At 63.8% G+C, this 25,259-nt stretch overlaps 4 protein-coding genes across 4 annotated transcripts in view; 2 read left to right on the forward strand and 2 right to left on the reverse strand.

The window, feature by feature from the left end:
• The window catches only part of PSCA (prostate stem cell antigen), a 44,891-nt gene extending 43,011 nt beyond the window's left edge, over positions 1–1,880 (forward strand). The window contains exons 2-3 of the mRNA XM_032415838.1: positions 142–249; positions 1,119–1,880. Coding sequence (XP_032271729.1) covers positions 142–249; positions 1,119–1,333 — 323 coding nt within the window. The 3' untranslated portion in view covers positions 1,334–1,880. The remainder of the gene's footprint in view (positions 1–141; positions 250–1,118) is intronic.
• A 6,021-nt stretch (positions 1,881–7,901) lies between these two features.
• Positions 7,902–12,427, forward strand: THEM6 (thioesterase superfamily member 6). The gene is made up of 2 exons (XM_032415797.1): positions 7,902–8,489; positions 10,713–12,427. The coding sequence occupies exons 1-2, from the start codon at positions 7,977–7,979 to the stop codon at positions 10,824–10,826; spliced, it is 627 nt and encodes a 208-aa protein (XP_032271688.1). The 5' UTR covers positions 7,902–7,976; the 3' UTR covers positions 10,827–12,427.
• A 2,823-nt stretch (positions 12,428–15,250) lies between these two features.
• On the reverse strand, positions 15,251–16,348 carry SLURP1 (secreted LY6/PLAUR domain containing 1). Its single transcript, XM_032416111.1, has 3 exons — positions 16,288–16,348; positions 15,741–15,860; positions 15,251–15,381 (listed from the first exon to the last, which is right to left on the reverse strand). Exons 1-3 carry the CDS (start codon positions 16,346–16,348, stop codon positions 15,251–15,253), a joined length of 312 nt encoding a protein of 103 aa, XP_032272002.1.
• A 3,847-nt stretch (positions 16,349–20,195) lies between these two features.
• On the reverse strand, positions 20,196–22,096 carry LYPD2 (LY6/PLAUR domain containing 2). Its single transcript, XM_032416112.1, has 3 exons — positions 22,036–22,096; positions 20,904–21,023; positions 20,196–20,401 (listed from the first exon to the last, which is right to left on the reverse strand). Exons 1-3 carry the CDS (start codon positions 22,094–22,096, stop codon positions 20,196–20,198), a joined length of 387 nt encoding a protein of 128 aa, XP_032272003.1.
• Positions 22,097–25,259: the final 3,163 nt, after the last annotated feature.

The raw sequence follows: 25,259 nt of genomic DNA on the forward strand, positions 1-25,259 counted from the left end.
CTGGGCACTAGTGCTTCCCACTAACGGGGGGTCCCAGTTTGCAGTGGGCTCTTGTGCTCTTGCACACTCCCAGCAACCTGGAAGCTGTGACAGATGAGAAAAGGAGGCTGCTTCCCCACTCTGAGCACCCCTACCCCCCAGGCACCGCCCTGCAGTGCTTCTCCTGCAAGGCCCAGGTGAGCAACCACGATTGCCAGCATGTGCGGAACTGCACTGACTCCGAGACCTACTGCTGGACCGAGCACATCCGTGAGTGGCCCTGCCGTCCCTGCAGGCCTCCCCCTGATCCTGCCCAGATTCCCCCAGGGCTGGGTGGGGCTCTGCCCTGCCTCTTGCCATTCCCTTTGACTCCCTGCACCTTCCCACCCCCTGGTAGGGACTCAAAGAACCTTCTGTCCACCTGCCCACTTGTTCATCTATCCACCCACAGATACAGGTGCTCAGCTTCCCATCCATTCATCCCCCCACCCATCCTTTGTCTGTCTGTCCATCCATCCCCCCTTCATCACTCATCCATCCACCCATCCATCCGCCCTCCATCACTCATCCATCCATCCATCCATCCCCCCTCCATCACTCATCCATCCATCCATCCACCCATCCATCCCCCCTTCATCACTCATCCATCCACCCATCCATCCATCATCTCCCTCCATCATCCATCCATCCATCCACCCATCCATCCATCCATCCACCCATCCATCCCCCCTCCATCACTCATCCATCCACCCATCCATCCCCCCTTCATCACTCATCCATCCACCCATCCATCCATCATCCCCCTCCATCACTCATCCATCCATCCATCTATGCATCCATCCATCCATCCATCATCTCCCCTCCATCACTCATCCACCCACCCATCCATCAGTCATTCATCCATCCCTGCATTCACCCATTTATTAGGCATTTTCAGTGCCCAGCAGAAGATCTGGCTGCCTTGGGCATGTGGATGTGGATGAGCCCCTGCACTTGCCCTGACACTGCAGTCTTGAGGTCGTCACCCAGGGTGACTATAGAGGGCTAGTTAGGGCACAGGAAGAGGGTCATGGGAGCAGGGACAAGGCCAGTGGGTGAGTATCCAGGACCCAGCCCCAGCTGAGCGTCCCGACCCCCAGGTGCTGTTGGCATCGCGACGGTCATTAGCAAGGGCTGCAGCTCACACTGTGTGGAAGACTCGCAGAACTACTACATGGGCAAGAAGAACATCACGTGTTGCTCCACTGACCTGTGCAACGCCAACGGGGCCCACGCCCTGCAGCCAGCTGCTGTCACCCTTGCACTGCTCACCGCTCCCGGTGGCCTGCTGCTCTGGGGCCCCAGCAGGCTGTAGGATCCGGGAGGACCCCACTGTGGCCCACACGGGCTGTCAGTGCCCAGGGGCCCCGGAGCACTCTTCGCACACACCTGGCCCAGTTGAGGCCCCTCCTAGACCGTAACTCAGGTGGCCCATGCCCCTCTGCCCTTTCCAGCCTTCCATGGCTCCCTCCAGAAGCCCTGCCCAGCTCCTACTGCTCAGCAGGCTGGGTTCTACTGATGCGGCACTGTTCCAAGTCAATAGAACCCAGTCTGCACGCAGTCCATCCAACCCCCATGTTGCAGCCTACTCCTTAACCCTTGCTCGGGCATCTCTTCCTCCAGGAAGCCTTCCCTGCCCCACCCCCTCCATCAGCTGAGCCATGTTCCACCCATGGTGTCCCCTGCAACCAGCAAGGAGCAGGCACTCAGGAGGGCCCCACGAAGGCTGAGTAGAATTAGGGGCAGGGAATGTGAGGTCCCACAGGCCCAGAGATGAGGTGTGGAGAGGAGTCCAGCTCCCCATGGCCATGGGAGTCCTGGGGCAGGAATCCCAGCACTCAGCAGGCCCTTAATAAAGTCCCCCTGACCTGGTGGCAGAGAGTTCTGGTCTTGTGTGTCCCCAGATGGAAGTCAGGGTTGGGGTCCAGGGCTGTGCTGGGTGGCCACCTGGCCCCGTGTCCATGGGCTGTGGCCACGTCATCGGCCAACCACACGGGGTGGAGCTCCGGCCTGGGCAGGAGCAAATGACCGACGCCTGGAAGGGAGGGCCTTGCTGCGGAGGGCGGCAGCGCCCCGGGGACTCCCGGCTTTGCTGTGCGCCTCACTCCTGTCTTTCGACCTCTCTGAGCCTCAGATACTTATCTGTGGCCCCTCTCTGCTGTGAGGATTGAGGATCCACAGGACACAGAAGCTCCTGGGTGGGAGGGGATGCTACTGTGTGAGGTCCCCACAGTGTCCCCTCCTTGTCCTTCCCTTTCATTGAGGAGAGCCCCTCTGTCACTTTCTTGAATTTTTTGTCTCTTGTAAGTTCTCCACATCCACAGTGAAAAATTCAAACTAGGCAGAAGGGTCCCCAGCAGACTGGCCTCCCCTGTCCCCTGACCACCTGTCCCTCCCCACTCTAGGGAGCCCCATCACACCTCTTGGGACTCCTTTCAGAGTGCTTGTGTACCTGGGGCCCACACCTTGCCTTTGGAATTCCTGGAAAGCCTCTCAGAAAACCCAGCCTGCCTCCCTGCTCCTTCGGGGGGCCCCCCAGGCTGAGGGAAGGGCAGCCTGTGCGGGTGGGGCGGCCGTGTGGGGGGGGCAGCATGTGAGCTCGGGGGGCAGGGCGTGTGAGCGGGGGCCGTGTGAGTGGGGGCAGTGGGGCCATGTGAGCAGCGGGCCAGGGCAGGAACCCGCACGGGATGGTGCTTCCAAGACCCGTACCAAGCGGTGTGTAAGGCAGCATTAAACCTGGGCTCTGGAGCTCTGAGCTGGGGGTGGGGCAGGGTCACACTGACCAATAAGTCCAGGCCAGAGGCCCAGAGTCTCCCTTTGTGTGTCCTCAGGCGGGACATTGGGTCCCAGGGTCGCCACATCGGAAGGGTAGAGTTCCCCACCCTGAGTGCTGATTCTCCCCACTCCCTTCCCAGTCCATGTGCCTGGCTCCTGCGGAGGAGCTGTGGGCTCCGGCCCCTCCCACGATGCCCCTCTGGGGCCCAAGCCACGCTCAGCACACAGACCTGGCCTGGCTCCAGTCCAGGGTCCAGGGTTCAGGGCTGGGCCTTTGTTTCCTGGGAGGGCACCCCAGAACTGGGTGGTCCTGGGAAGAGCATTAGGCCCATCAGGGTCTGGGCTGGGCTGGAGCTTGGAGATTGAGGACTGGTGGGCACTCAGGACTGGGCTTCTGGTGGTACTTTGTGCCCTGAAGCTGCGGGGCCCAGGCTCATCGACCCTGCCCAGGTGACCATAGAGGACACCGGGGACATCTGCCCAGAACAGACACCTACCATGTTCCAGGCGCTGTTCCAGGCACACCAGAAACAGCAGTGGCCCGGGCTTGGATGGATTCTCCCCGACCTATCTTGATGCCCTAGAGCCACCCCAGGTCACAGGGCTTACAAGACAATGGGGTTGGGTGAACAGGATAAATACAGAAATATGTAGCATGTTAGCAGGAGAAGCTTGAAGAAGAATAAAGCACAGAGAGAGGATCACAAACACCGGTGTGGCTGGGAAGTCCTCTGTGGGGCCTGGAAGTCCAGAGGGACAGGCCACACAGTCCACTGAGCAGGGCAGGGAGCCCACAGTGGCCCACATGTCAGCCACACCCTTGGGCAAGGGTCCTCCTCCCTGGGGCTGAGGCTCAGGGCGTTGAGGCGGTGCCCCAGACCCCCATACCCTGTCCTGGGCTCCTGGGTTTGAAATATTTGGGCCAGGGTGAGGGGAGACGCAGGCAGGCCCTGTGATGTGGGAGGCCCAGCTGGGTTCTCTATGTCCCGGAACCAGGGGATCCTCTGACCTCCTGAGCTGTCCCCAAGTTCATGCAGCCTCAGCTGAGAGCCTGAGGGGGCCAGCCTTCCCCCCTCCGCCCCCCCCACAACAGAAGGAGGGGCAAGAGCCCCTCCCGACACACAGCACACTGGGGCAGTGGTCCTCCAGGACCGAGGGCCGATGGGGGCTGCTCCTCTCGGGGTGGGGACAGCAAGGGGGGCCACCTGCAGGAGCAGCCCACTGGCCCAAGGCAGGGTCTGGGTGGGACCCTAATCTCCCTCTCCCTTCACCATCCCGTCTTTTACTACAGAAAGGCAAGGAAGAAGAGAGTGCGGGACTCAGATCCCCGCACCCTAGACTAGCGTCTGTCACTGTCTGCGCCATCTGCGGACGCTTCCTGTGCGAGCACACGCAGGCACACGCCGCGAACGTGCACACCTGGGCCACGGTACACACGCTCCCCAGCAAACTGCTTTCTAAACACAGATCTTTCCATAGCCAGGAATAGAGACCCTCACGGTTCTATCCGGGCGCTGAGGTGTTCCCCTGGACAGACGGACTTGTGTTCGTTTTTAAGATGCCATTTCACAAGCATTTTCCGTGCTGGGGACACTGTCTGAACATTTTGCACCCTTTGCCACAGGCCACGTGCTCTCCCACGGGCCTCCGTGCCATCACTCATCGATGCCCCCCCACCATCCGGCGAGGCCGGGCTGCACAGGGAAAAAACCAAGGCACAGAGAAGTGAAGGAACTGACCCAAGGCCATGCAGCTGGTTCTCACTGTCCTCCCCTGCGTGCGCGTCCACCCCGTATCAGGCCTCCAGCGGCATCCCTGAGTGGGCATCTCTGGCCCTGGCACCGGGCCCAGCCTCAGGCTGGAGGTGGTCTGGTGCTGTCCTCCCCCTGGGGGCTCTGGCTCAGCCAGACCATCTGTCCCTGGGCCTATCTGCCGGCCACTCTGGGGCTGGGATCGATGCGCCTCCCCCTCCCCCCCTCCGCCCAGGTTGGTGAGGTCTTCATCCGCGGCCACTCTACCACTCGGGTGTTTATAGAGTGCCCTGCCCACGTGACCCAGGACTGGGCGGAGAGATCACAGTGTTGGTCAGCAGCCTGGGCCCTGCTCTGTTAAGTGTCACTCCTCCCTGGCTGGACTTGGGGTGCAGTGGGGAGGGCTGCTGGGGTGGGGGCAGGGCAGCTGCCTGAGGGGTGACACGTCAGACCCTCTGCAGGCAGGGAAGTGGGGGGTCGGGCCAAGAGTTTAATCCTCCTCTGCCTCCAGAGGCTCCATCTTTGTCATGTGGCTCCCAGCCCCTCCTCCCTCTTAGCCTCTCTCTCTGCGCCTCCCATCTCTCCCTGCCCCCCGACCCCTCCCTGCGGCAGGGGCCCACCTACCTCCTTGGGGCTTCTCTCCTTCCTCTCCTGAGCCCATACACGGGGAACGCAGCTGCAGCAAGAAGGAAGCAAGCTAGACAGGAAGGAGCCCTGGGTCCCTGGCTGGGGCAGGGCAGGGGCGGGGCGGGGCGGGGCAGGCCCTACTGGGGCCTTGGGGCCTGGCGTCACTCACCAGTGCCAGAGAGGCTCAGCACCTGTGCCCAAGTCCCCATGGCTGCAGGGCACAGAGCCGGGACCCCATCTGCCCACTCCACAAAGGCAATGGGGGCAGGGGCGGCCCCGGCCAGTGGCCCTTCTGTGCCAGGCCCGGCTCTGCTCTGCCACAGAAGCCCTGAGCCCATGAGGTGGCCGGCTGCCTGAACGTCACCACGTGCCCACGGACACACGGCCTGCCTCACTGTGGAGCACTCCTGCCCCCAGCCCAGGTGTGCACACACAGCAGGCGGGCAACCCCTCAGGGAGCAAGAGGCTGAGTGTCCCCGGAGTGCATCTGGGGAAACCGAGGCACGGCGGGTTCCCTCCCCAGACTTGCAGCAGAGCCACCATCAGCTATAGCGACCTCTCCCTGTTTATGGCCCTGAGGTGCCAGTGAGCTAGGGGCCGTCCCCGGCTGGAGCCACATACAAACGGGCCGTCTCAACCCCTGCTTCGCCTCGCCCGCAGTCTACTCCCTCAGTGTGACAGTTACCAAGGCGTGCGAGCCTTTGACCCCGACAGGTGGGGCCAAAAGCTCGGGAAGAGCGGCGGCCTGGGATGGGGCCGGCCTGGGAGGTGGCGGGAAGGGGCCCGGGGGAAGGGGGTGGCGCTCCAGCGGCTGGCACCGCCGCTCCTGTTCCGCTGGGTGGCGCCACGAGCCCGCGCGCCTCCTCTCCCCCTGGAGCCCCGAACCCAGGCGGCAGCCACTAGTACTTAGGCTGCGGGGCTGTGGGTGCCGGCGACACCAGGCACTCTACCCAGACAGGACTATCCTTGAGGAATGAAGGGGGCTCAGGGGTACCTCTCCAAACTCCTCCACCCTGCGTGGCTCCTGGGGCTCAGATACTTCAAGCCAGAGCAGAGGGAGGGGGTTCCAGATAGGACGCCCAAGAGTCCCTGACCTGACTGGGACCCCTCATCATCTGCCGATGACCACCCCAGGGTGCCCCGCGTCTGCTGTGGGGGGACTGATGCAGCCGGACGGTGGGCAGCTAATTGGTTCCTGTGGCCTTCCCGGGTCTGGGGCACCTGGCTGGGCACCCATCGTGCCGGCCCTGGGTTTGAGCCATCAGAGAGGCAGATGAGGCCCTGCCCGGCCTCCTGGCCTCAGGGTCCAGCAAGGAGATGGCACTCCCTGCTCACATGATCGAACCCATGTAAAAGCACGGTGAGACCGGGGCCCTGGGAATCTCAACGGTCCAGGGATCCGGGAGGGGAAAGATGGGAGGGGGGAGTCCCTGGCAGAGAGAACAGCACCTGCAGTGTGTGTCTGGTGGGGGGCTCAAAGTGGGTGGCAGAAGCTCAAAAGGAAGCTGGGCAGATGGAGCCCAGGCTATGAGGATGGAGGCAGGGCTCTTGTGAGCCCCCCAGCCCCCATTTTATCATTTACCAACCTTCACTGACATCTCCAGAACTGGCCTCTAGAGGCAGCCCCTCCCGTGTGGGGAATAGACAAGGTGAGTTCACAGAGCCGCTGCCGAGGGGGCTCAAGGGGCACTGTCATCCCAAGAAACTGCCCCACTTCAGGGACAGGGCGAGCATGACAGGGACAAGTGTGAGCAGGTTCCTAGGGCAGCCGGGCCTGCCCTGATAGAGAATGAACTTCCTGTCCCTGGGAGTATCCAAGCAGATCCAAGGACCCAGGAAAACCCAGATCCCATTCTGCCCAACTACTGGCCCCAGAAACAAAGCCAGAAAAGCAAAGAACGTGTCGCAGGGAAGGGACAGGACGCTGGAGTGCGTGCTGCAGACTGCTGGGTCCACATCGCACGTGCTTGCGACTCCTGTGAGTCCTTTACATTTGCGACTCCTCTCCTCCATCCCTGGCGTTATTTGCTCCCTTTGCAAAAGGGCCAAGGATGGGAATGCTTGGGAATGAGTCTGAGATTACCGGGACCCGGGGGTGGGGTTAATGAGGTTACAAGCTGGAACTGAAAAAGCCACAGGGGCCAGACCGTGATGCACCTTGAATCCACCGCAAAGGCACGGGGGCGGTCGCCCTGCCGAGGTGGGGTACCCCTGGATGTTCTGGAGGATCGGAGGGTCGATTTCCAGCGGAGTCTTGAAGCAGTGCCGCTGGGGACGGCTGCGTCCGTTTCTCTTGCAAAGCCCTGCCACCTGGGCCGGGAAGGGCGGGAGCCTCTGATTCTGCTCAGATCAGTGGCCAAATCTCCCAGGCCAGGCCGAGTCTTCAAGGGCTGGGGAGAGGCAGGAGGGGTTCGGGCTCCCAACCAGGCGGGGGTGGAAGGGTGGGGGGAGACCAGGCGGAGCCACCCGGACGCTTCCGCGCCTGCACTGCGGAGCGCAACCGGCAGATGGCGCTGTGGCGCGGCGCCAGGCGGAAGCGGGAGCGGGGCGGGCCGCGGGCGGATGTGGGGGGGACGGACCACTGAGGGCGCCGGGGGGGGGGGGGCCGGCGGGGGGGGGGCGGGGCCCTGGCCTGCGGCACCGGCGGCCTCTGGCGCGTCCCTCCCCAGCCCGCCTCGCGAGGTGGTTCGCTCCGGCGGCGCGGCGCTCCCGGCGAGCGGGCAGGCGGGGCGCGGGCAGGGGCTCCGCCGAGACCAGCGCCGTGGCCTCCTGCGCCGCACCCCGCGCCCCGCGCCCGCCGCCGAGATGCTGGGGCTGCTCGTGGCGTCGCTGGTCGTGGCGCTCGCCTACTTCGCGCTGCTGGACGGTTGGTACCTGGTGCGCGTGCCGTGCGCCGTGCTGCGCGCGCGCCTGCTGCAGCCGCGCGTCCGCGACCTGCTGGCCGAGCAACGCTACGCGGGCCGCGTGCTGCCCTCGGACCTGGACCTGCTGCTGCACATGAACAACGCGCGCTACTTGCGCGAGGCCGACGTGGCGCGCGTGGCGCACCTGGCCCGCTGCGGGGTCCTGGGGGCGCTGCGCGCGCTCGGGGCCCGCGCCGTGCTGGCCGCCTCGTGCGCGCGCTATCGTCGCTCGCTGCGCCTGTTCGAGCCCTTCGAGGTGCGCACCCGCCTGCTGGGCTGGGACGACCGCGCCTTCTACCTGGAGGCGCGCTTCGTCAGCCTGCGCGATGGCTTCGTGTGCGCGCTGCTGCGCTCCCGCCAGCACGTGCTGGGCACCTCGCCGGAGCGCGTCGTGCAGCACTTGTGCAAGCGCCAGGTGAGCACCCTCTACCCCCCCCCACACACACTCCCCGGGCCCGGGGGCACGCCTGGTCTCTGCCCCCTCCCCTAGGGAAGGCCAGCCGCCTGTGCCTCCTTGGGGTGCCCCTGCCCCTCTGAGCACCACTCCAGCCCTTTCCTTTGGATCCAGGGCCTCCCTTCACTAAAGCGCATTCTTCCCGGGAGCTCCCAGGGTCCCCGAATCAACTCCTCATGCACATTCTTAGCATGCTTCCCTCCCGTGGCGGCTTAACCTTGCCCCTCCGGACTCCATGCCACACCCTCCACCGTTCCCAGTACAGGGAACCCCAGACCGCGTCCCTCCCAGGAGTCAGTCCTGGTGCGGCTGTGTGGCTTGGAGTGTGGAGCCACTTTCTCAGGTCCTTGGTTCTGAATGTGAGGGATGGTGTCAGTAAGTGGAGGTTACTGGGAATTCCCAAGGACCTGAGGACACCCACCCCTCCCCCTGCCCTTTTCACACGGCTCACCGTCCCCTGGGTTTGGGGTGGGGAGGTTGAGCCCCAGAGAGCTGCAAGCTTTTCTGCCTTTGCCAGTTGGAGAGAGCACCTGAGTGCCTGCGTGGGGCCGAAGGACCCTCCCCAGGGCCTGCTCCTTCCAGCACAGCCTGCTACTGCAGCCTGGCGACAGGGGCCCTGGGGACAAGCTAGGGCACCACCACGGTGATGCTTTCCAGGGCAGGCTCCAGCCTAAGGCAGGTTCCCAAAACTTTGCCTGGAGCCTCCATGCCAAAGCCAGGGCCTGCCCCAACCCCTGGGTGCCCTAAACCAGGACGCTACCCTCTCTGGCTTTGGACAGGTGCCTCCTGAGCAAGGAGGGACACAAGCTCACCTTAATTGTGAGAGGCCAGCCTTTCCCCCATATCAGAGGTGGGGAAACTGAGGCTCAGGCAATGGGAACTGCCCAAGGCTGTACCATGGGCCATGGGCACAGCTCCCTGGTTTTTGTCTCTGTCTCTGAACACCCCCAAAGGTCCTGGATGTCCCCCATGCCGTAGGGACAGAGGTGCTTTATGTGTCCCTTCATGTGGACATGTTCTGGGCCATGGAGCCTTTTATTCGAGGGACTGAGAGCTGGAACTAAAAGACAGAGGGAGCCTTTCCTGCAAGAGAGGGTGCCAGGCGGCCAGTGTGGGCTGGAAGGGACTTTGGAGAGAGCCGGTAGCCCCGCTCAGCAGGCATACCCTGAGGACGCCTGGCCACGGATGGGAGGGCCAGGGCGTGGCCCGGAGGGGCCCTGGTGCCTGGCCTAGCCCAGCCCCTGGGTCAGGGAAAGCCCCAGACGGAGTCTCGGGTTTAGTGCAGGGCAATCTGAGTCTAGTGCCCAGGGATGCTACGTGCTGAAACTAGGGTGGCCTTGGGGCGAGAGCCGGCCTAGGGCTGATCACTACGGCTGGCTGGGAGGAGAGTGCTCCCGAAAGCCTGGCCCGGATGCTGAGCAGAGCTTCCCTGTCTGCAGGGAAGGCCAGGGCTGTGGCTCTGAGCCCTTCTGCCCCTGCTTCTCCCCTTGCTCCTGAGAACACCCGCAGCCCATCTGCAAGGCCTCTGACCTCTCAGGCCGGACCCCGCATCTTGCCTGCCTCCCCATCACAAAATGGTGGCGGAGTGTGCAGCAAGGCCGTGGTGTGGCTGAGCAGGCAGGGGTGGGGACGCGGTAGACAGGCCCAGGGCTGCGGGGCCCGCGTCTCCCAGTCCACTCGAGAAGAGAGGCTCCGGGCAAGCCCCTGTCCAGCACTTTGCCAGCAGAGGTGCTCTGACAGCCGCCCCCCTGCCCCTCCCACCCCTTCGCCCCCCGCCCCCCCACCCCTCCGCCCCCCCCGCCCCCCGTCTCCCCGCCCCCCCACCCCTCCATTCCCCAGCTCCAGACTCCTGAAGCCCTCTAGGCCTCCCCTCTCCTGTCACCCCTCTCCAGCCAGCTGGCCTCGGAGGCTCTTGCCTGGGTCCTGGGGACACACAGAGGGCTCAGGTGTGGCCCTGTTGGGGAGACGGGGCTGGTGAAGGAGGATGGGGACTTGAGCGCTAGCATGGGGCAGTGCAGGCGCTGAGGGCCTCGGGGAGGGTGCCTGGAAGAGGAGGAAGAGGAACAGCGTGAGCAGAGGCCCGGAGGTGTGAAGGCAGCACTCTGGCGCGGCGCCCCTCCTTGCGCCCCTGCTCGTGGCCATTAGCAGTGGCGCGGGTGGTAATGTCACCATCTCCCCCTGCAGGTGGAGGCCCCTGAGCTACCAGAAGACCTGCGGCACTGGGTGGCCTACAACGAGGCTAGCAGTCAGCTGCTCAGGGCTGAGAGCGGGCTCAGTGACCTCATCAAGGACCAGTGAGCACCGCGCCCTGCCCGCCGGCCTCACCCTGGGGGCACCTGCCCTCCCTTCCGGGCCTGCGGGGGCAGAGAGTGCAGAATGGGCCCGCTGGGCTGGGCTGTCTCCCAGCTGCGGTGGCCTGCTGCCAGGCGGGCTCAGCCCAGCCCCCTCCCCACGCTCAGGCCCTCCCTCCACCGCCAGTTATGGACGCCCCTCCCCCCCACGCTGGGTACCGGACGGGCGGGGGGGGGGGGAGACACACACACACAGATGCCCTGACCCAGCTCTGCCCTCCGGGTGGAGGTGATGAGGAAAGTGGGAGGCCCAGGGCCCTCAGCGTGTGGGCTCTGGGGGGCTGGGGGTTGGGCCCCAGCCTGCAGATGAAGCCACGCTCCCGCAGCCTCAAGTCGGGAGAGTGCTTGGACCAGAGGGGCCAGCCAAAGCCACCCTGAGCCCCAGAGCCTGGAGTTTGATGGAGCTGCACGGGTGAGGCCAGCAGCCCTGGGGGCAGGGCTGCGGCCTGACTTGGGCCTGGTGAGGAGCTGTGAAGGGTCAGAACAGCATGTCGAGGCGGATCCCTGTGGCTGTGCGTGGGGGAGAGGCAGGCCCAGGCCGACTGACCAGAGGGCGCGGGGTTCCCCTGGGGTGGGGGACGGCCTATGGCCAGAGGGTGGGCCCAGGCCAGTGCAGGTCAGATGGCACAGGGTCCCCTGGGGTGGTGGTGAGCTTCCCGTCCTAGCTGGGGCCTGCTGCTGAGGAGGGAGCGGAGCAGACAGCGGGATCCTGCCTGGGTGCCCTCTGCACCTTGCCCTCGCTTGTCTGCACCCCGGGTGCTCCTAGGGCTGTGCTCTGTGACTGTGGGGAGGACCCCACCGTCTCTGGGCCTACAGCACCTCAGGTGTGTGCCCTCCTCCTGGGGCCATCCTCAACATGTGCCCTGCTGGTGACTCTCCCCTTCCAATGCTGAGGGGCTGCCTCGCTCCCTGGGCTGGGGCGGGGGAAGGGGCTTCTGGGCTTTGCCTGAGTGGCTCCCTGCTGGGGTCACCAGGCTGCTGGGACACCTGCTCAGTCGTCTGCTCCTGCCTAACTGCTTGCCTTCCGGCTGGGGAGACCTGGAGAGGAGCAGAAACTGGCCCAGGCGGCAAGGCAGGGGTGGGCGGAGCAGGGAGCCTTAGCTCCCTGGCTGGCTGGGGACACGGGTCAAAGCCCTGGGGGTGGGATCGCTGCTTGCTCCCGCGTGTGGCTGCCCAGGACGAGGTGGCCACCCGCCTGTGCCCCCGGCAGCCTGTGGTGTGGGCCAGAGCCGTGGAGCCCCGGAACCGCCTCTTTCACCCTGTCGGGCGCCCCTCCTCCCACTAGAGCTAGGAGCACAGCAATGCCCCGATCCCTTGCCTGCCCCCCACGCCGTCTGCCTTACAGCGCAATGGGAAAGCTGCAATGTTTCTGTTTTATTTAAAGAAAGCCCAAGATTAAAGAGTTTTTAACGTCTGTGTGCTGGGGGAAGTCCTCATTTGTCAAGGCCTGGCCCCCCAGGGAAGCAGTGGGCCACTCACGGCTGTGTGTTCCCGCATGGGGGGCTGTCTAGGCTTCTCAGGTTCCTCTGAACTTAGCGACCCGGTAGGCAGGGCAGGACTTGCTCCCATTTCACAGAACATGGGACCAAGGCCAGAAAGGATTTGCCCCAACCCCCTTGTAGGCCCTGCTGCTCTCCTTGTCCCCAGCCCCTGGGCCTTGCTGCCTGATCTGTGGGTGGCTGGTGTCCGTTTCTGGTTTAGTCTCAGGATCCAGTCCCAGGATCCTCCAGAGGAGTTTAGGAGGTTAGGCCTCAGACTGGGATTACTGGGGTGAGGTTGTGGGGTGGCAGGTGGGGCAAAGGTCAGTGGACCGTAATGGGTTTGGGGGTGGGGTCAGCATAGGGGCTATTCTGCAAGCCCCTCAAAGAAGGTAGGAAGTGGGGCTGCCAGGACATAAGGCAGGGGGCTGATGGCATGGGCCACATTGTGCTCTGACCACCTGCTCAGGAGGGCCCAGCTCTGCAGGCCTGGAAAAGAATGGGCAGTTGGAAAAGTTGGATTCGCAGCAGGCATTCAGTGATGGGGTAGTGATGTGGCAGTGATGTGGCCTGGCTGAGGTCGCGTTGCAGGCCCATGGTCTGCAGCCAGGGAAGTGGGCTGAAGCCTCACTCTTCCCACCTCCCAGGCAGGCCCGGGCGCCCCGGGCTGGCCACGCTGCGCCTCGCACCTGCCCTGAGCAGCCAGCCCCCGGCCTGCAGGGGCGCTTGGGTATCTTCATGGAGTATCTGTCTCTTCGCCTAAGAGGTGTTCATGCAGGTCCTGGGGGGCACATACAGGCAATGGGGGAGCTTGGAGATCACTGCAGCTGTCAGACAGGGACAGCTTCCCCAGAGGGACTGGGGACAGGAAATGGTGTGCACACAGCAGGTCTGGGTCCCAGCAGGTGCATTGAGTGGTGGCGGCCAGTTGGCACCCTGGAGCAGGGCAGGAGCTGGGGGGCAGGACAGGGCTGGGGGTCTATAGGAGGTGTTCAGGACGGTCGGGGGCATCTGGGCTGAATGTCACTGTGTCCAAGGGGCACTGCAGTTTCTCTGTCCACTCCAGGGAGGCACACCCCAGCCAGGTGGGAGCAGGGGGAGGGGAGGCTCTCTCGCTCTTTCTGTTTGGAGGCGGTCCAGCCACAGAGGGGAGGAGGGTCTTGCTGACTAGGGCACAGTGGGGTTTGAGCAGCCTCCCCCATCCGCCTGTGGATGAGCTCCTGTCCTTCTGCGTTCTTTGTGACCCCACGAGCCAACTCCTCCATCCTAAGGCCCCAGGTGCCCCTGCTGTTGTGAGCAGCTCCAGTCTGCCCTGCGGCCACCCCAGGGCTAGCCCTCCCAAGGCCCAGTCTGTGGCCTCCCCAGCTCCTGAGGGGGACACGGGCTGTGCAGGGCTGGGAGGTGTTCTCAGGCCTGCAGACGTCAGGGGCTCTCCTCGGGCTCTTCGAGGTGGCAGCTCCTGCCCTGGGAGGGCCCGGCAGCCCAGCGCTCAGGTGGTGATGGGCAGGGGCGCCCTCTGTTGGCCATGCCGATGCTGTGCGGAGGCCCTGCAGGTGCATGGGGCCCCCCCACCTGTTTTCCCCAGGAATGGGGAGGCTGCCGAGCGTCCTACCGGCCCACCCCCCCTGCATCCTGGAAAAGCTCAAAGGCAATGCCCTTGTTGCCCACTGGAAGCTGAAACCAAGAGCTGCAGTGTGATACTGCTCAGTCCCCACGTCTGAGGTGGTGGCCCTGGCCCCTTGCCTCCAAATCCAGGGCCCAGTAGACACCCAGTAGAGGTTCTCTGGAAGGCCAGCCATATACAGAACCTGGAAAGCGCCCAGCCCAGAGGGCACCGGTGGGCATTTGGGCCTGGAGCGGGGCAGTGTTATGCTGCCGGCGTGCCGGGTGCGGCTCCTGCCCTCCACCTCCCTCCAGGGCTGCAGAGCCAGGTCACGACCAGGGCCAGCTGGGGAGCCTCGTGAGGGGAAAGCAGGAGCCTGAGGTTCAGCCCCCCGGGGCCACTGCTGCCCATCTGCTGCCTGGGAGTGCTGCTGCCGGCCCAGGGGACACAGAGCCCAGCACTGGCCCTTGGTGTCTAGGATGAGCTGGCCTGTCCTTGCACACGGTTCCATGCACACGGTTTCTTCTCATTTCAGCTGTCCCCAGGGCCAAGGACACGGTAGGCCCCTTGTCAGGGGAGGTGACCGAAGCCCGTGGAGGTGTGCAGGTGTCCACTGGCCCAGATGCGCCCCACCCCACGTGCTCCCGGGGAGACCCGGGCTGGGCGGGCAGACTGCCTGCACGTCCACGGGCTCCCTTCCCAGCTTCCCCGTGCTGGACCCGTGGGGCCGGACATGCCCACCCTTGACTCCAGCTTCCTTCCCACCTGGGGGACGGGGTGGGGTGGGGGCGATGCCTCCGGGGGCTGAGGGGAGACTGGGAGTGGGGCCAGACTTCCCTTAGGCTAAGGAACTGGTCCTGCTCTGAGGTGGCGCGGGACTGGTTTGCAGGAAGCCCGGCCCGGGATGCATTTCTCCCCTGGAACCTCTGTTTCCCCTTCTGTGAAATGAGTATGAACGGCCCTGGGTGAGAAGGGGGGTCAGGTGTCCCGAATGGGCCTGGCTCAGCCCGGCACTCCTGAAGGCTGGCTCTGTGGGCTCTTGGCACCCAGGAAGGAAGGAGGTCGCCTCTGCCTCGGCTTTATTTATTCTCTGTAAGTGTGGGAGACAGAGAGTGCCCCTGTGAAGGCTCTCGGCCCTTGGGCCCGTGATTAACCTGAGGCTCAGGGAGCTCGTGGAAGCATGTGGCTACGTAGGGATGATCTCCAGTGGTGCCGGGCCCTTCAGGGAAGGAGGCGGCCGAGGAGTGTGGCTCCCAGCGGGGCCAGGGCCCTGGCGCCCAGCCTGGTGGCCTACACGGGGTTGCACAGGTCACGGAAGCAGCAGTAGACGGGGTGGGTGACCCCCATGCTGTCGGGGTCGGTGGCCATGCAGGAGCTGGTGCAGGAGCGGGTCACCAAGGGGCTCTGGTTGAAGGGGTACTCTGCGGGGGGGGCAAGCGTCAGAGCCTGCTCCTCCCCTGCCCAGCGCCCTCCCCGGCTGCCCCAACCTCCAGGCCCTCGGTCCGGCCCTTCCTGACTGCCTGCTCCGGTGAGAGCCGGTGACCCCCAGACTAATGGCTGGGCCTGGAAAGCCGTCCGTGCTCCTCGCTCCAGGACCCTGCTTGGGTGTGCAGTGCAGCCGTGGGGTGGGGGCCTGGAGCCCCAAGGCTGACGCAGCCCTTGTGCTGCACCCACCCCAGAGCCAATCTGTGGGAGCTCCGCCGCTGCCCCCGCCAGCCCCGAGGACCACTTGGGGAAGGTGACCACTGGGGACCCCCCGCCCACCGTGGGCCGGACTCACCCGACTCCATCTGCACCACCGTGGTCTTGCAGGCCGTGGCCTCTCGCTTGCAGTAAGCAATGTTCTTGCACAAAGAAATGGTTGTGGGCTGCTCACATGTGAAGCATTTGAAGGCCTCACCTGGGCGAGGGATGGGGCAAACCTCATCACCTGGCCTTGAACCCCATCTTGGAGGCTGGAGCCGAGGCCCTTCCGCTCTAGCCCCTGGGCATACCCCACCTGGAGTGTCTCCCTTCCCATCCCTGCTTGGGGGAGGTAGCCCGCCTCGCTGAGACCCTTCAAGGCCCAGGGCTCTGGCCAGCAGACTGGAGCACTGCATTCCTCCACTGAGCCTTGGTTTTCCTGCCTGGAAAATGGGGCCTTGAAGCCTATCCCGAGCAAAGGCTCTAGGGCCCAGGAGGCTCATTTAGGGCAAGGGAGATGAGCCTAGGGGATGCCCAAGGAGGCGTTCTGCCCAAGCCGCAGAAGGGCCTTCCCCCGCCAAGGAGGTGGGCCAAGTGAGGCCTAGAGACATGTCCCTTGTGAGCCACACCGCCATCCCACTCACCGGCACGCAAGCTGGAGGCTGCGATGAGTAGCAGCGGGAGCACGGCCCTGCACCAGGCCATCTGCCACGCTCAGAAGCCGGGAGGGGCAGAGTCTGGGCCACCTCTGTGGACACTTATACCCTCCCTTCCCTGCAGTGCATGCCAGGGTGGTGGCGGAAGTGGCGTGTGAGTCAGCGGGGTGGCCCGGGGTAGAAGTGGGAGGTAGCGGGTGGGACGGTGGGCAGGCGGGCCGGATCACTCACAGGCCTTCAGGGAGGGGACCCCCATTGCTCAAGCCTGTGTGGTGCCGGCCCGCACGGATGCCACACGGGCACTGAGCCCCATTGGGCAGGCCCTGGCCTGGACTCAAGCCAGTCTCCTTCACACCCAGTTGTCCTCCACCTGACACAGGTGCTCACGAGAGCACAGGCCCGGATGGGGGGTCAGGCCAGGTGCAGAGGAGGGTGAGTGCCTGGTGAGGTGTGGGGATGGTGTGATGTGGGGTGGTATGGGCCCCCCGGGCTACCCTCGGGCTGATGGGTGTGGGGCTCCAGACAGGCCCCGCAGTCACTAGCCCCTTCCCTACAAATGACCTTGAGGCCAAGCCTGAGCTTCCCGGTTTAGGCCCCAGACAACAGGGTTCTGCCCACCCCCCACCTCCCAGCCTGACAGCCTTCTCTGACTTTGTTCACTGCCCACCTCCCACCGCAGGGTTTCCCATGCCCACACCTTTGTCTGTGCTCTGCCTCTCAGTGGACACCATCTCTGGTCTCCCATCCTAGCCTCAAATCTTCCCCATGCTATAAGGCCCAGTCCAGGTGCCCCTCACCCAGAGGCCTCCCTGATGTTCTAGACTCTCTAGTTTCTCTGTCCTCTGACAGCCTAATGGGTGGATGGGAGGGTGGATGGATGGATGGATGGATGAGTGGGTGAGTAGATGGATGGGTGAGTAGATGGATGGATGGATAGGTGGGTGGGTGAGTAGATGGATGGATGGATGGGTGGGTGGGTGAGTGGATGAGTAGATCGATGGATGGATGGGTGAGTGGGTGAGTAGATGGATGGATGGATGGATGAGTAGATGGATGAATGGACGAGTAGATGGATGGGCGAGTAGATGGGTGGGTGAGTAGATGGATGAATGGGTGGGTGGGTGAGTAGATGGATGGATGGGAGGGTGAGTAGATGGGTGGATGAGTAGATGGCTGGGTGGGTGGGTGGGTGATGTTTGAGGGAGTGGATGGGTAGAGGGTGGAGTGAATGGCTGGAGAGTGCATGAATGGAGGGAGGAAAGATGGGGGAAGAAGGTAGATGATGGATGGAAGAGCAATTGGATGGGTAGGTGGCAGATGAAAGAATGTGAGGGTGCTGCAGAAGGGTATGGGGTCATACCCCAATCTCCAGGCAGGATGACATGCTGGGAGGAGCTTGGGCTGGCACTCAGGAGGCCTGGGTTTTGGTCTTAGCTTTGCTGCTGGCTCCACGTGTGGCCTTGGAGTGACTCCCTTGCCCCTCTAGACCGCATTCCTGTTTGTAGGATGAGACTAGGGGCCTAGGGCAGTTTCGAGGGCAGACATGACCTGGCCTTGTGGACTGAGGAAACAAAGGAAGGGCGTTGCTTGCAAAAGAATAGATGGCGGTTGCTGCAGCTCCAACAATTGGGCCTCACGCGGCAGGTGCAGGCGCGGACAGCAGCCAGGGTGCCCTTCCCCAGGGTGCCCTTCCCCAGGGCGGCCCTTCCCTGGGGCCTGGTCCACGACTGCGCCCAGGATGTTGCAAGAGGAGCCAGGGAGTGTCTAGTGTGGAGTCTGACAGATTAAGTGGGTCCCAGCCCCGCCTGACCTCCTGTGTGACCAGTCTGCTCACGAATCCCTCTGATCCCCTTTCTTTCACCTGTAAACCAGGCAGAGCATCCTGTGCCCCAGAGGGCAGCTGTAAAGACAAGGGGGTGGACGGGGACCTGGAGCAGCCGTGGGGCGAGTGTGCCGAGAACACGGCTGGCATGGGCAGGAGGGGGAGAGACCCCATGTGCTGTCGGGGGCTGCCTGGAAGGGCCCTTGCTCTGGCTTCGGAGGGGCGGGAAGGTCAGGTGGGAGCAGTGGCCAGGAGGGGGGCACAGAGCTTTCCCATGTTTCCCCGGAAGGCTGTGTGTGTGTGTGTGTGTGTGCGTGTGCGTGCACACGCACGTGTGTGTACTGGGTCCCAGACCAGGCTCTAAGACTCAAGTGACCCCACCACTCTCCTCACTTTTGTGGTAGACACAAGAAATGCCAGGGGAGAGGTGTGAGGAATTACTGGACGGGGCCCGCTCCGTGACAAAGTCAGAGCTCAGAGCTACAACCCCAAACGGAGGCGTCTTGACAGCACTTGACCGCGCCTGGCCCCCGAGTTCCCTGCCCTTCCCGGAGTCTGCCAAAGGGGTCCCTGGCAGACGGCGGCCGTGCTGTGCGGTCAGGCCATGGGGTGGGGGCTCGCTGGGCAGTGGGGGTTCTGTCCTCCAGGGTCTGGCTCAGGCCCAGAGCCCCTGAGACTGTAGGTCTTGCCACAGGAGGCAGAGGTGTGGGGTTCCTGGGGTCCCAGGGATAGGGGGCCTTCTGGCCACTGGTCTCCTCTCCCAGAGGCTTGGGGTGTCCCTTGCCCCAGGACAGTCCTGCTTTAGGTCCTGGCTGCCCCCTGCCATCCAAGAGCAGGGAACCCCAGAGAGGGGTGAGGGCTGGTTGTGAGAGCTCTTTGGACTCAGAGTTAGAGGCCAGTGGGGAGAACCCTGATGAGCAGGAAGAAGGGCTTCCCAGCGCCATCTCAGCTTGGCTGGATGCCACTGCTGTGCCCCCCCTCCCAGGACCAAGCTCACCCAGGGGCCCAGGAGAAGCTGCTGGAGCAGGAGGACAGAGAGGAGGAGCAGGTCCCAGGGTGACTGAAGGCCCTCTCCTCCCTTCCCCCTCTCACCTCCCCCAGGTGGGAGAGCTGGGGCCTGTCCTTCCTCAAGTACTGGGCCCTTGCTGTGTGTTTCCAGGACCACGTGTGTGTGCACATACATGTGTATGCGTGTGTATGTATGAGCATCAAGTCTCAATCCAGATGCAGGCCTGGGAGCCCTCTGGGGACAAGAGGCCTGTGGGGCAGGTGACTCCCGGGAGGATGATCTGGAGGATTTGGTGCTGGCCAAGGCCAAGGTGGAGTGAAGGTCCCCTCTGCATTGGAGCTTGGGCTGCCCCGGGCACCCAGGGAGTGGGGCTTGGTGAGCCGGGAGAAGGCAGGTGGTGGATGTGCCCAGCAGCATCCCCTGCCGCCCAACATAAGGGGACCGTGTCCAGGGGCCGGGTGAGCAGGCAGTAGGTGCTGCATGGATCGATCCCAGATCCCAGGCCACTCGTAGCCCGCCTGGATCTTCCTTCCACCTGGCTTGGCCTGCTCTCCTCCACCCAAACAATCTCTCAGTCACTCAAAGCCCGGCCTTAACGGCCCCCTCCTCCGTGAAGCCACCTGTGACCCGGCCCTGGCAGGAGCGGTGCTGCCCCTGCCTGTAGGGTCCCACTTTCTGCCCCACTGCAGTCAGGCCCCCTGCAGGGCCCAGAGAGCAGAGCCCTGCCTGGTTTGCTGGCTTAGTGACCATCCCTGTTCAGCATGTCTGGGGACATGGGCAGGAGACAGAGAGGGGCAGCCATGCGGGTGAGGAGAGCCTTGGAGAGAAGCCAGAGGCCAGGAGGGGCAGAGATGGACCAGGAGAGGAGGGGCTGAGAAGGGGCTGGAAGAGGACACAGGACGAAGGGGACAGAACCAGACTCGAGGCTCGAGGCCCTCCCGCGCCGGTGGGCAGGGCCGCCCGAAAGGAGATTCAGGAGGCCTGGTGCAGGGACAATGCTTCTTCAGGGGCGCTCAGGGCTGGCTTGCACGGGTGGAGGGTGCGGGGACGGGGGGGGGGGGGGCCCTAGAGGCTGAGGCTCCAGAGCAGGAGGAGCGCCAGCACCACGGCCAGGCTGCGGCTGCCGTCCAGGCCGGGGGCCCCGTCTATGTTGCAGAGGTCCGTGTTGCAGCAGGACACAGGCCGGGTCAGGCCGATGCCGTCCACGTCCGAGGGCACACACTGGACCGCGCAGGCCTTGGTCACCGTGGAGTCCCCCAGGAAGGGGTACACTGTGGGCCATGTTGGAAGCCTGGTCAGCTCGCGAGCTTCAGGGACCCCACGCCCAGCCCCATGATCCCCGGGTGGGGTCAGTCCCTCCGTGACCCGTCCCCCCCTCCTCTTTCCTTCCGCCACTGTGGGCTGAGTGCCGCCTCTGTGCTGGGGACACAGCGACTTGCGCAGGATTTCTAGCTGGATGAGGCAATTCCTTTCCAGGTAATCCCCAGGCAAGGTGAGGATTCCTTTCCATTAAAGCCTAATTGCTCGGACCAAAAACCCTTTTGCAAAAGGCTAAGGCGGTGGATGCACACTGTGCATAGCTGGCCAGGGGTGACGGTCCTGGAGGCCGCTCTGACCCTGGGACCCTGGCCCCGCCCCACCCAGCCCCCGCTGACCTATCTATCGCCCCGCCCACCCAGCACCCGCTGACCTGGCCCCCAGCCCACCCAGCACCCGCCGCCCTATCTCCAGGGGGTAGAGGGTGGTCGCCCCACCCACCCAGCCCCCGCTGACCTGTCTCCAGGGAGTAGAGGATGGTCTTGCACATGGTCTCATTGGCATTGCAGGTGGCGATGGTAACACAGCTGGACACACCAGTAGGCTCGTGACAGGTGTAGCATTGCAGGGCCACCACTGGATAAGAAGGGACAAAGGACGCATCAGGCAGGCCCTGCCCCTCCCCAAGCCTGCTGTCCTGGAGGCCCAGGTTTGAGGGGGACCATGCCATTCAGGCTCCAGTTGCCCAGCGACCCAAACTCTGGGAGGACTCAGGAGGCTTGAGCTGTGGTCCTTGGAGACAGAGTGTGCCCCTGACGGGCTCAGCCTGCAGGGCCAGGGTGCGGAGGGGACAGCTCTGGAAGCATCGAGGAGGTGCTCCCTGCTGCAGGGTCAGGGAGGGCCTCGGTGTGGCTGGACACCCCCTCGGGGTCCTGATCAGCAAAGAGCAGTACCCGAAGAGCGGCAGTGAGCATCAGGAACAGACAAGGAGGTGTGTGGGGTGCAGGGTGGACCGGGCTGGGCCTGGGGCACCCACGGGTGCCAGCTTAACAAAGGAGGGAAGAGCCACAGCCCAGGGGCCCCGGGCAGGTTGGGGTGCGGGCCAGCAGGGGCAGGGGCCCCAGGGTGCGCCGTTCAATGTCCCACCCCACCGAGGGAACCTAGGTGGGCCTGACTGGCTCCAGCTGGTCCGTGCACAGTGAGGCCCACAGACCCCTCTACCCCCACTGTGTGTCACTGCGTCTCGGGTGGACCTCAGTTTCCCCTCTGGCCGGGGCCCCCTCTACCCAGCTCCTTTCTGGTTGGGTGTGGGGGCCCTGAGGGGCTGGGGTGTCTCTCCCAGTTGTTCTCCCAGACCCCCTGTCAGCCCCAGTTCCCAGCACCTCCTGGTCTCCCCAAGACACCCCCTGAGGCCTGCCTCCACCATGGCCCCGGAACCAGGGAGCATGATTCTCCAGCTAAAGCCTTTCCGGGGTGCCCACGGCCCCCAGGGACATGCAGTTCTGCTGCCGCCCCAGCCCTGGGGGGCGGCCCCCTGGTACCATGCCCCCCTCTCCCTTCCCTCCCGGCTCACCCTCGCTCCCCGCCCGGCCTCTCCTCAGTCTCCCCGCCTTCCCGCACTCCCTGAGCCCCTGCCTGCGCCCCTCACCGAGCTCGTGGCTGCAGGTCGCCAGCACCAGCCCCAGTAGCACCAGCCGTGTCCCCCTCATGGTCCAGTCCTCCCACCGCTTCTCAGCACGTTCGCCTTCGGCCTGCCCACAGGGACAGTGGACACCCAGTGCAGCCGCCCAACCGGTTGGTGCCAAGCTGATCTGTGGGACTGGGTTTCCTGTGGGCGGCAGAGGTGCAGAGACCCGCCCCCCTCCACCCACTGGGGCCCCTCCTGCCTCCACTGGACGCCCCATTCCTCTGTGGGTACTCCTCCTGACCTCCCTGTCCCCTTCCTCTACCTCCCACAGCCTGGGGTCCCTCCCCGGCCCTGATGGCCCCTCTCTATGGTTTGGGGGCCCTCACCTCCCTCTGTGACTCCCTTACCTGGGCTCCCCACCTTCTCCTTCCTCCTCCACCCCTACCCCCACCCTGGTTTCTGCCTCTGCCGGGCACCCTTCCCACTCCAGGGCAGAGTCCGGGTCTAGTAGTTCTGGGGTTGAATGCTAGCAGGGTGCCCGACAACCCACCCCCAGCTCCTCTGAGGTAGTCTCGTGGGGCATCGTGATATAGGGACAGATTGCTGCCTGGACAAACAGCCAAAGTGTACTCAGAGGGTTATGGGCACAAAGACAGGAAAAGTACTGGGTCAACAGAAAGGTCCTCAATGGAGGCTGGAGGTGGGGAGGGGCCAGGGTCGCCTTGGGGACACTAAACCCAGGGTCCACTGAAGGAGCAGGTCCACCTTGGTCTCTAAGGAAGCCAAAGGGGATGCCCCTCGGGCAGGGCTCTCCTGGCCCCACTGTACGTCAGGAAATTGACAGGAAGATCCTTGCACAAGGCCCAGACAGGACTGAAGTGTGGCTCCAGCCACTGGTCCCCCCCAACAGACACATGCACACAGGCACCCCCCTCCCCCAGAGTGCCTGCACTTCAGCCTCCCCAGGATGTCCTCCACTTGTAACCCGGTCACACCCTCCACCAAGCCCACAGCTGCCAGGGTGAATCCTGGGGTGGGGTGGGGAGGGTTGTTGACAGGTCTCAGGGCCTCTAGCTGGGCAGTCAAGGCCTTGGAGCCCAGACTCACTTGGGGCCACACTGCAACCCCACCCAACTCCTCCACCTTCTCTCAGAGGGTCCAAATCTTACTCCCATCCTAGACTTTGCATCTGCTCTTCCTGTCACCAGGGATGCCCATCCCTCCCCTGCCCTCCTATGGTTGAAATTCTCTGTCTGGGGACTCTCCCCCCACCCCCATCCCACAGTCTTTTTATGGTCCTTGGCTTTCCTTTGAGATCAGCTCCATGTGGGAACCAAAGGGGCTTGAGCCTCCCCGGGCACCGGGTGGGGCCTGAGGGCGAGGCTCGTGGTTTCCTGCAGCATGAGCCTGTGTCAGCCATGTCCTCTGCTGGATCTGTTTTCCTCTCTACAGCTCTGGACACACACAACACTAACAGCTCTGCTTTGGGTCTCGGATCAGATGCTCCTGGCAGCTGCTGACTTGGGCGGGTCACCTCGCATGGGCTGAGGAAAAGCAAGCAGCAACCGGGCTTGTCTGATTTTACACCTCACTGCGCCACCACGCTGCAGCTGGGCGCTGATGCTTGGATGCAGCTAACTGGATTAGACACCCACCGCACACACCCTAACCTCCTCCCTCGGTCTAGCCCAATTCCAATCCTGCAGCCCATACCAGCCCAGCTCCTTGTTCTCAGATCCAAGGGCCCCACCCATGCTTTCTATCTGGAACACACCCCTGACCCCTGGGCATTCGCTCCTCCTACAGTTTCTGCCTGATCCCTGGGTAGCCAGGCTGAACCTTACTGCAAAGTTGCACCTGTCTACTTAGGTAGGGGAGGAATGTGGCTCAGTCTGAGTCTGGGTGGGCTCTGTCTAGGATGCCTCCACGCTGAGAGGTCTCCAACCACCCCTCAGTTCTACTAGGAGCCTTGAGGGCAGGGCTCAGAGTTTGACCAGGATCAGGGCTCAGAGTGTGACCAGGTGTCAGGGCTCAGACTGTGACCGGGTTCAGGGCTCAGAGTTTGACCAGGATCAGGGCTCAGAGTGTGACCAGGGGCAGGGCTCAGAGTTTGACCAAGATCGGGACTCAGTCTGTGACCAGGGTCAGGGCTCAGAGTGTGACAAAGATCAGGGCTCAGTGTGTGACCAGGGTCAGGGCTCAGGGTGTGACCAGGGTCAGGGTTCAGTGTGTGACCAGGATCAGGGCTCAGAGTGTGACCAGGATCAGGGCTCAGTGTGACCAGGGTCAGGGCTCAGCGTGTGACCAGGATCAGGGCTCAGTCTGTGACCAGGATCAGGGCTGAGTGTGACCAGGATCAGGGCTCAGAGTGTGACCAGAATCAGGGCTCAGCGTGTGACCAGGATCAGGGCTCAGAGTGACCAGGATCAGGGCTCAGCATGTGACCAGGATCAGGGCTCAGCATGTGATCAGGGTTATAGCTTCTCTGCTGGGGCACATCTCCCTGCTAGGCTTCCTCTCCAGCTGCCTGTGGGTGACTCCTCTGGGCAGTGTGCCGAACCCAGGAAGGCAGAGGGGTGTCCTCGGCTCCTGGTCATCTGTTCCCCTGTGGGGTCCAGCAGAGTAGACCGATGGCTCCTAAGCTCATGTTTCTACCCTGTGAAGGAAGTGCGGGGTGTAGAGTTCTCCCGGAGGCAGCCCTTTCTGCCGTGCGCTTCCTGAAGGACCCAGATGTGGATGTGCCCACTTTATGGCCACCTGTGTATGAGCAGGCGTCGGGCTGCTCCCGTCTGTGCTGTGGCCAGCATCTTCCAGTGGGACGTGCGCTCGGAGGCACAGAGCTGGGGACACCTGGGAACCCTCGCCGTCCACCCGCCACGGGCTCCTTGTCCATGTGATCAGTGCTTCTACTCCCCCACCCACCACGGCCTGACCCTTCCAGGAGGTTTGCAGGAACTTTGTGAAAGACCCATCCGCTCTTCAGTGAAAACCAGGAGACATCCATTTACACCTCTAGACTCAGAACCCCTGCCTAGGAGTCCTGAACTACTTTATCAGGGTGCTCACCCAGCCCTCACCAGGCGCCCACTTTGGGAGCCCTGCCTTTCACCAGATTCTTGAGCCTCAAGCAGGGGAGGCGCAGGCTCTGTGTGGGCGGCCACTCCCTCCCGTGCATGGGTGTTTGGTGACATTTTGGGGTCCAGCACTCAACAGAGTTCTGGGGGCACCTTAGAGTTTCATGCCTG

The sequence above is a fragment of the Phoca vitulina genome, unplaced genomic scaffold, assembly GCF_004348235.1.
Source record: "Phoca vitulina isolate PV1807 unplaced genomic scaffold, GSC_HSeal_1.0 scaffold18, whole genome shotgun sequence".
NCBI classification, from domain to species: Eukaryota; Metazoa; Chordata; class Mammalia; order Carnivora; family Phocidae; genus Phoca; species Phoca vitulina.

Excerpts from the sequence above, each read along its gene's own strand:
- THEM6 (XM_032415797.1), top strand. The coding sequence starts at position 7,977 with ATGCTGGGGCTGCTCGTGGCGTCGCTGGTCGTGGCGCTCGCCTACTTC. Across the intron at positions 8,490-10,712 it reads AGCACTTGTGCAAGCGCCAG|GTGGAGGCCCCTGAGCTACC; the intron begins GTGAGCACCCTC and ends CTCCCCCTGCAG.
- SLURP1 (XM_032416111.1), bottom strand. The coding sequence starts at position 16,348 with ATGGCCTGGTGCAGGGCCGTGCTCCCGCTGCTACTCATCGCAGCCTCC. Across the intron at positions 15,861-16,287 it reads AGCCTCCAGCTTGCGTGCCG|GTGAGGCCTTCAAATGCTTC; the intron begins GTGAGTGGGATG and ends TCCCTCGCCCAG. Across the intron at positions 15,382-15,740 it reads GGTGGTGCAGATGGAGTCGG|AGTACCCCTTCAACCAGAGC; the intron begins GTGAGTCCGGCC and ends CCCCCCCCGCAG.
- LYPD2 (XM_032416112.1), bottom strand. The coding sequence starts at position 22,096 with ATGAGGGGGACACGGCTGGTGCTACTGGGGCTGGTGCTGGCGACCTGC. Across the intron at positions 21,024-22,035 it reads GACCTGCAGCCACGAGCTCG|TGGTGGCCCTGCAATGCTAC; the intron begins GTGAGGGGCGCA and ends CTTCTTATCCAG. Across the intron at positions 20,402-20,903 it reads CCTCTACTCCCTGGAGACAG|TGTACCCCTTCCTGGGGGAC; the intron begins GTCAGCGGGGGC and ends CATGGCCCACAG.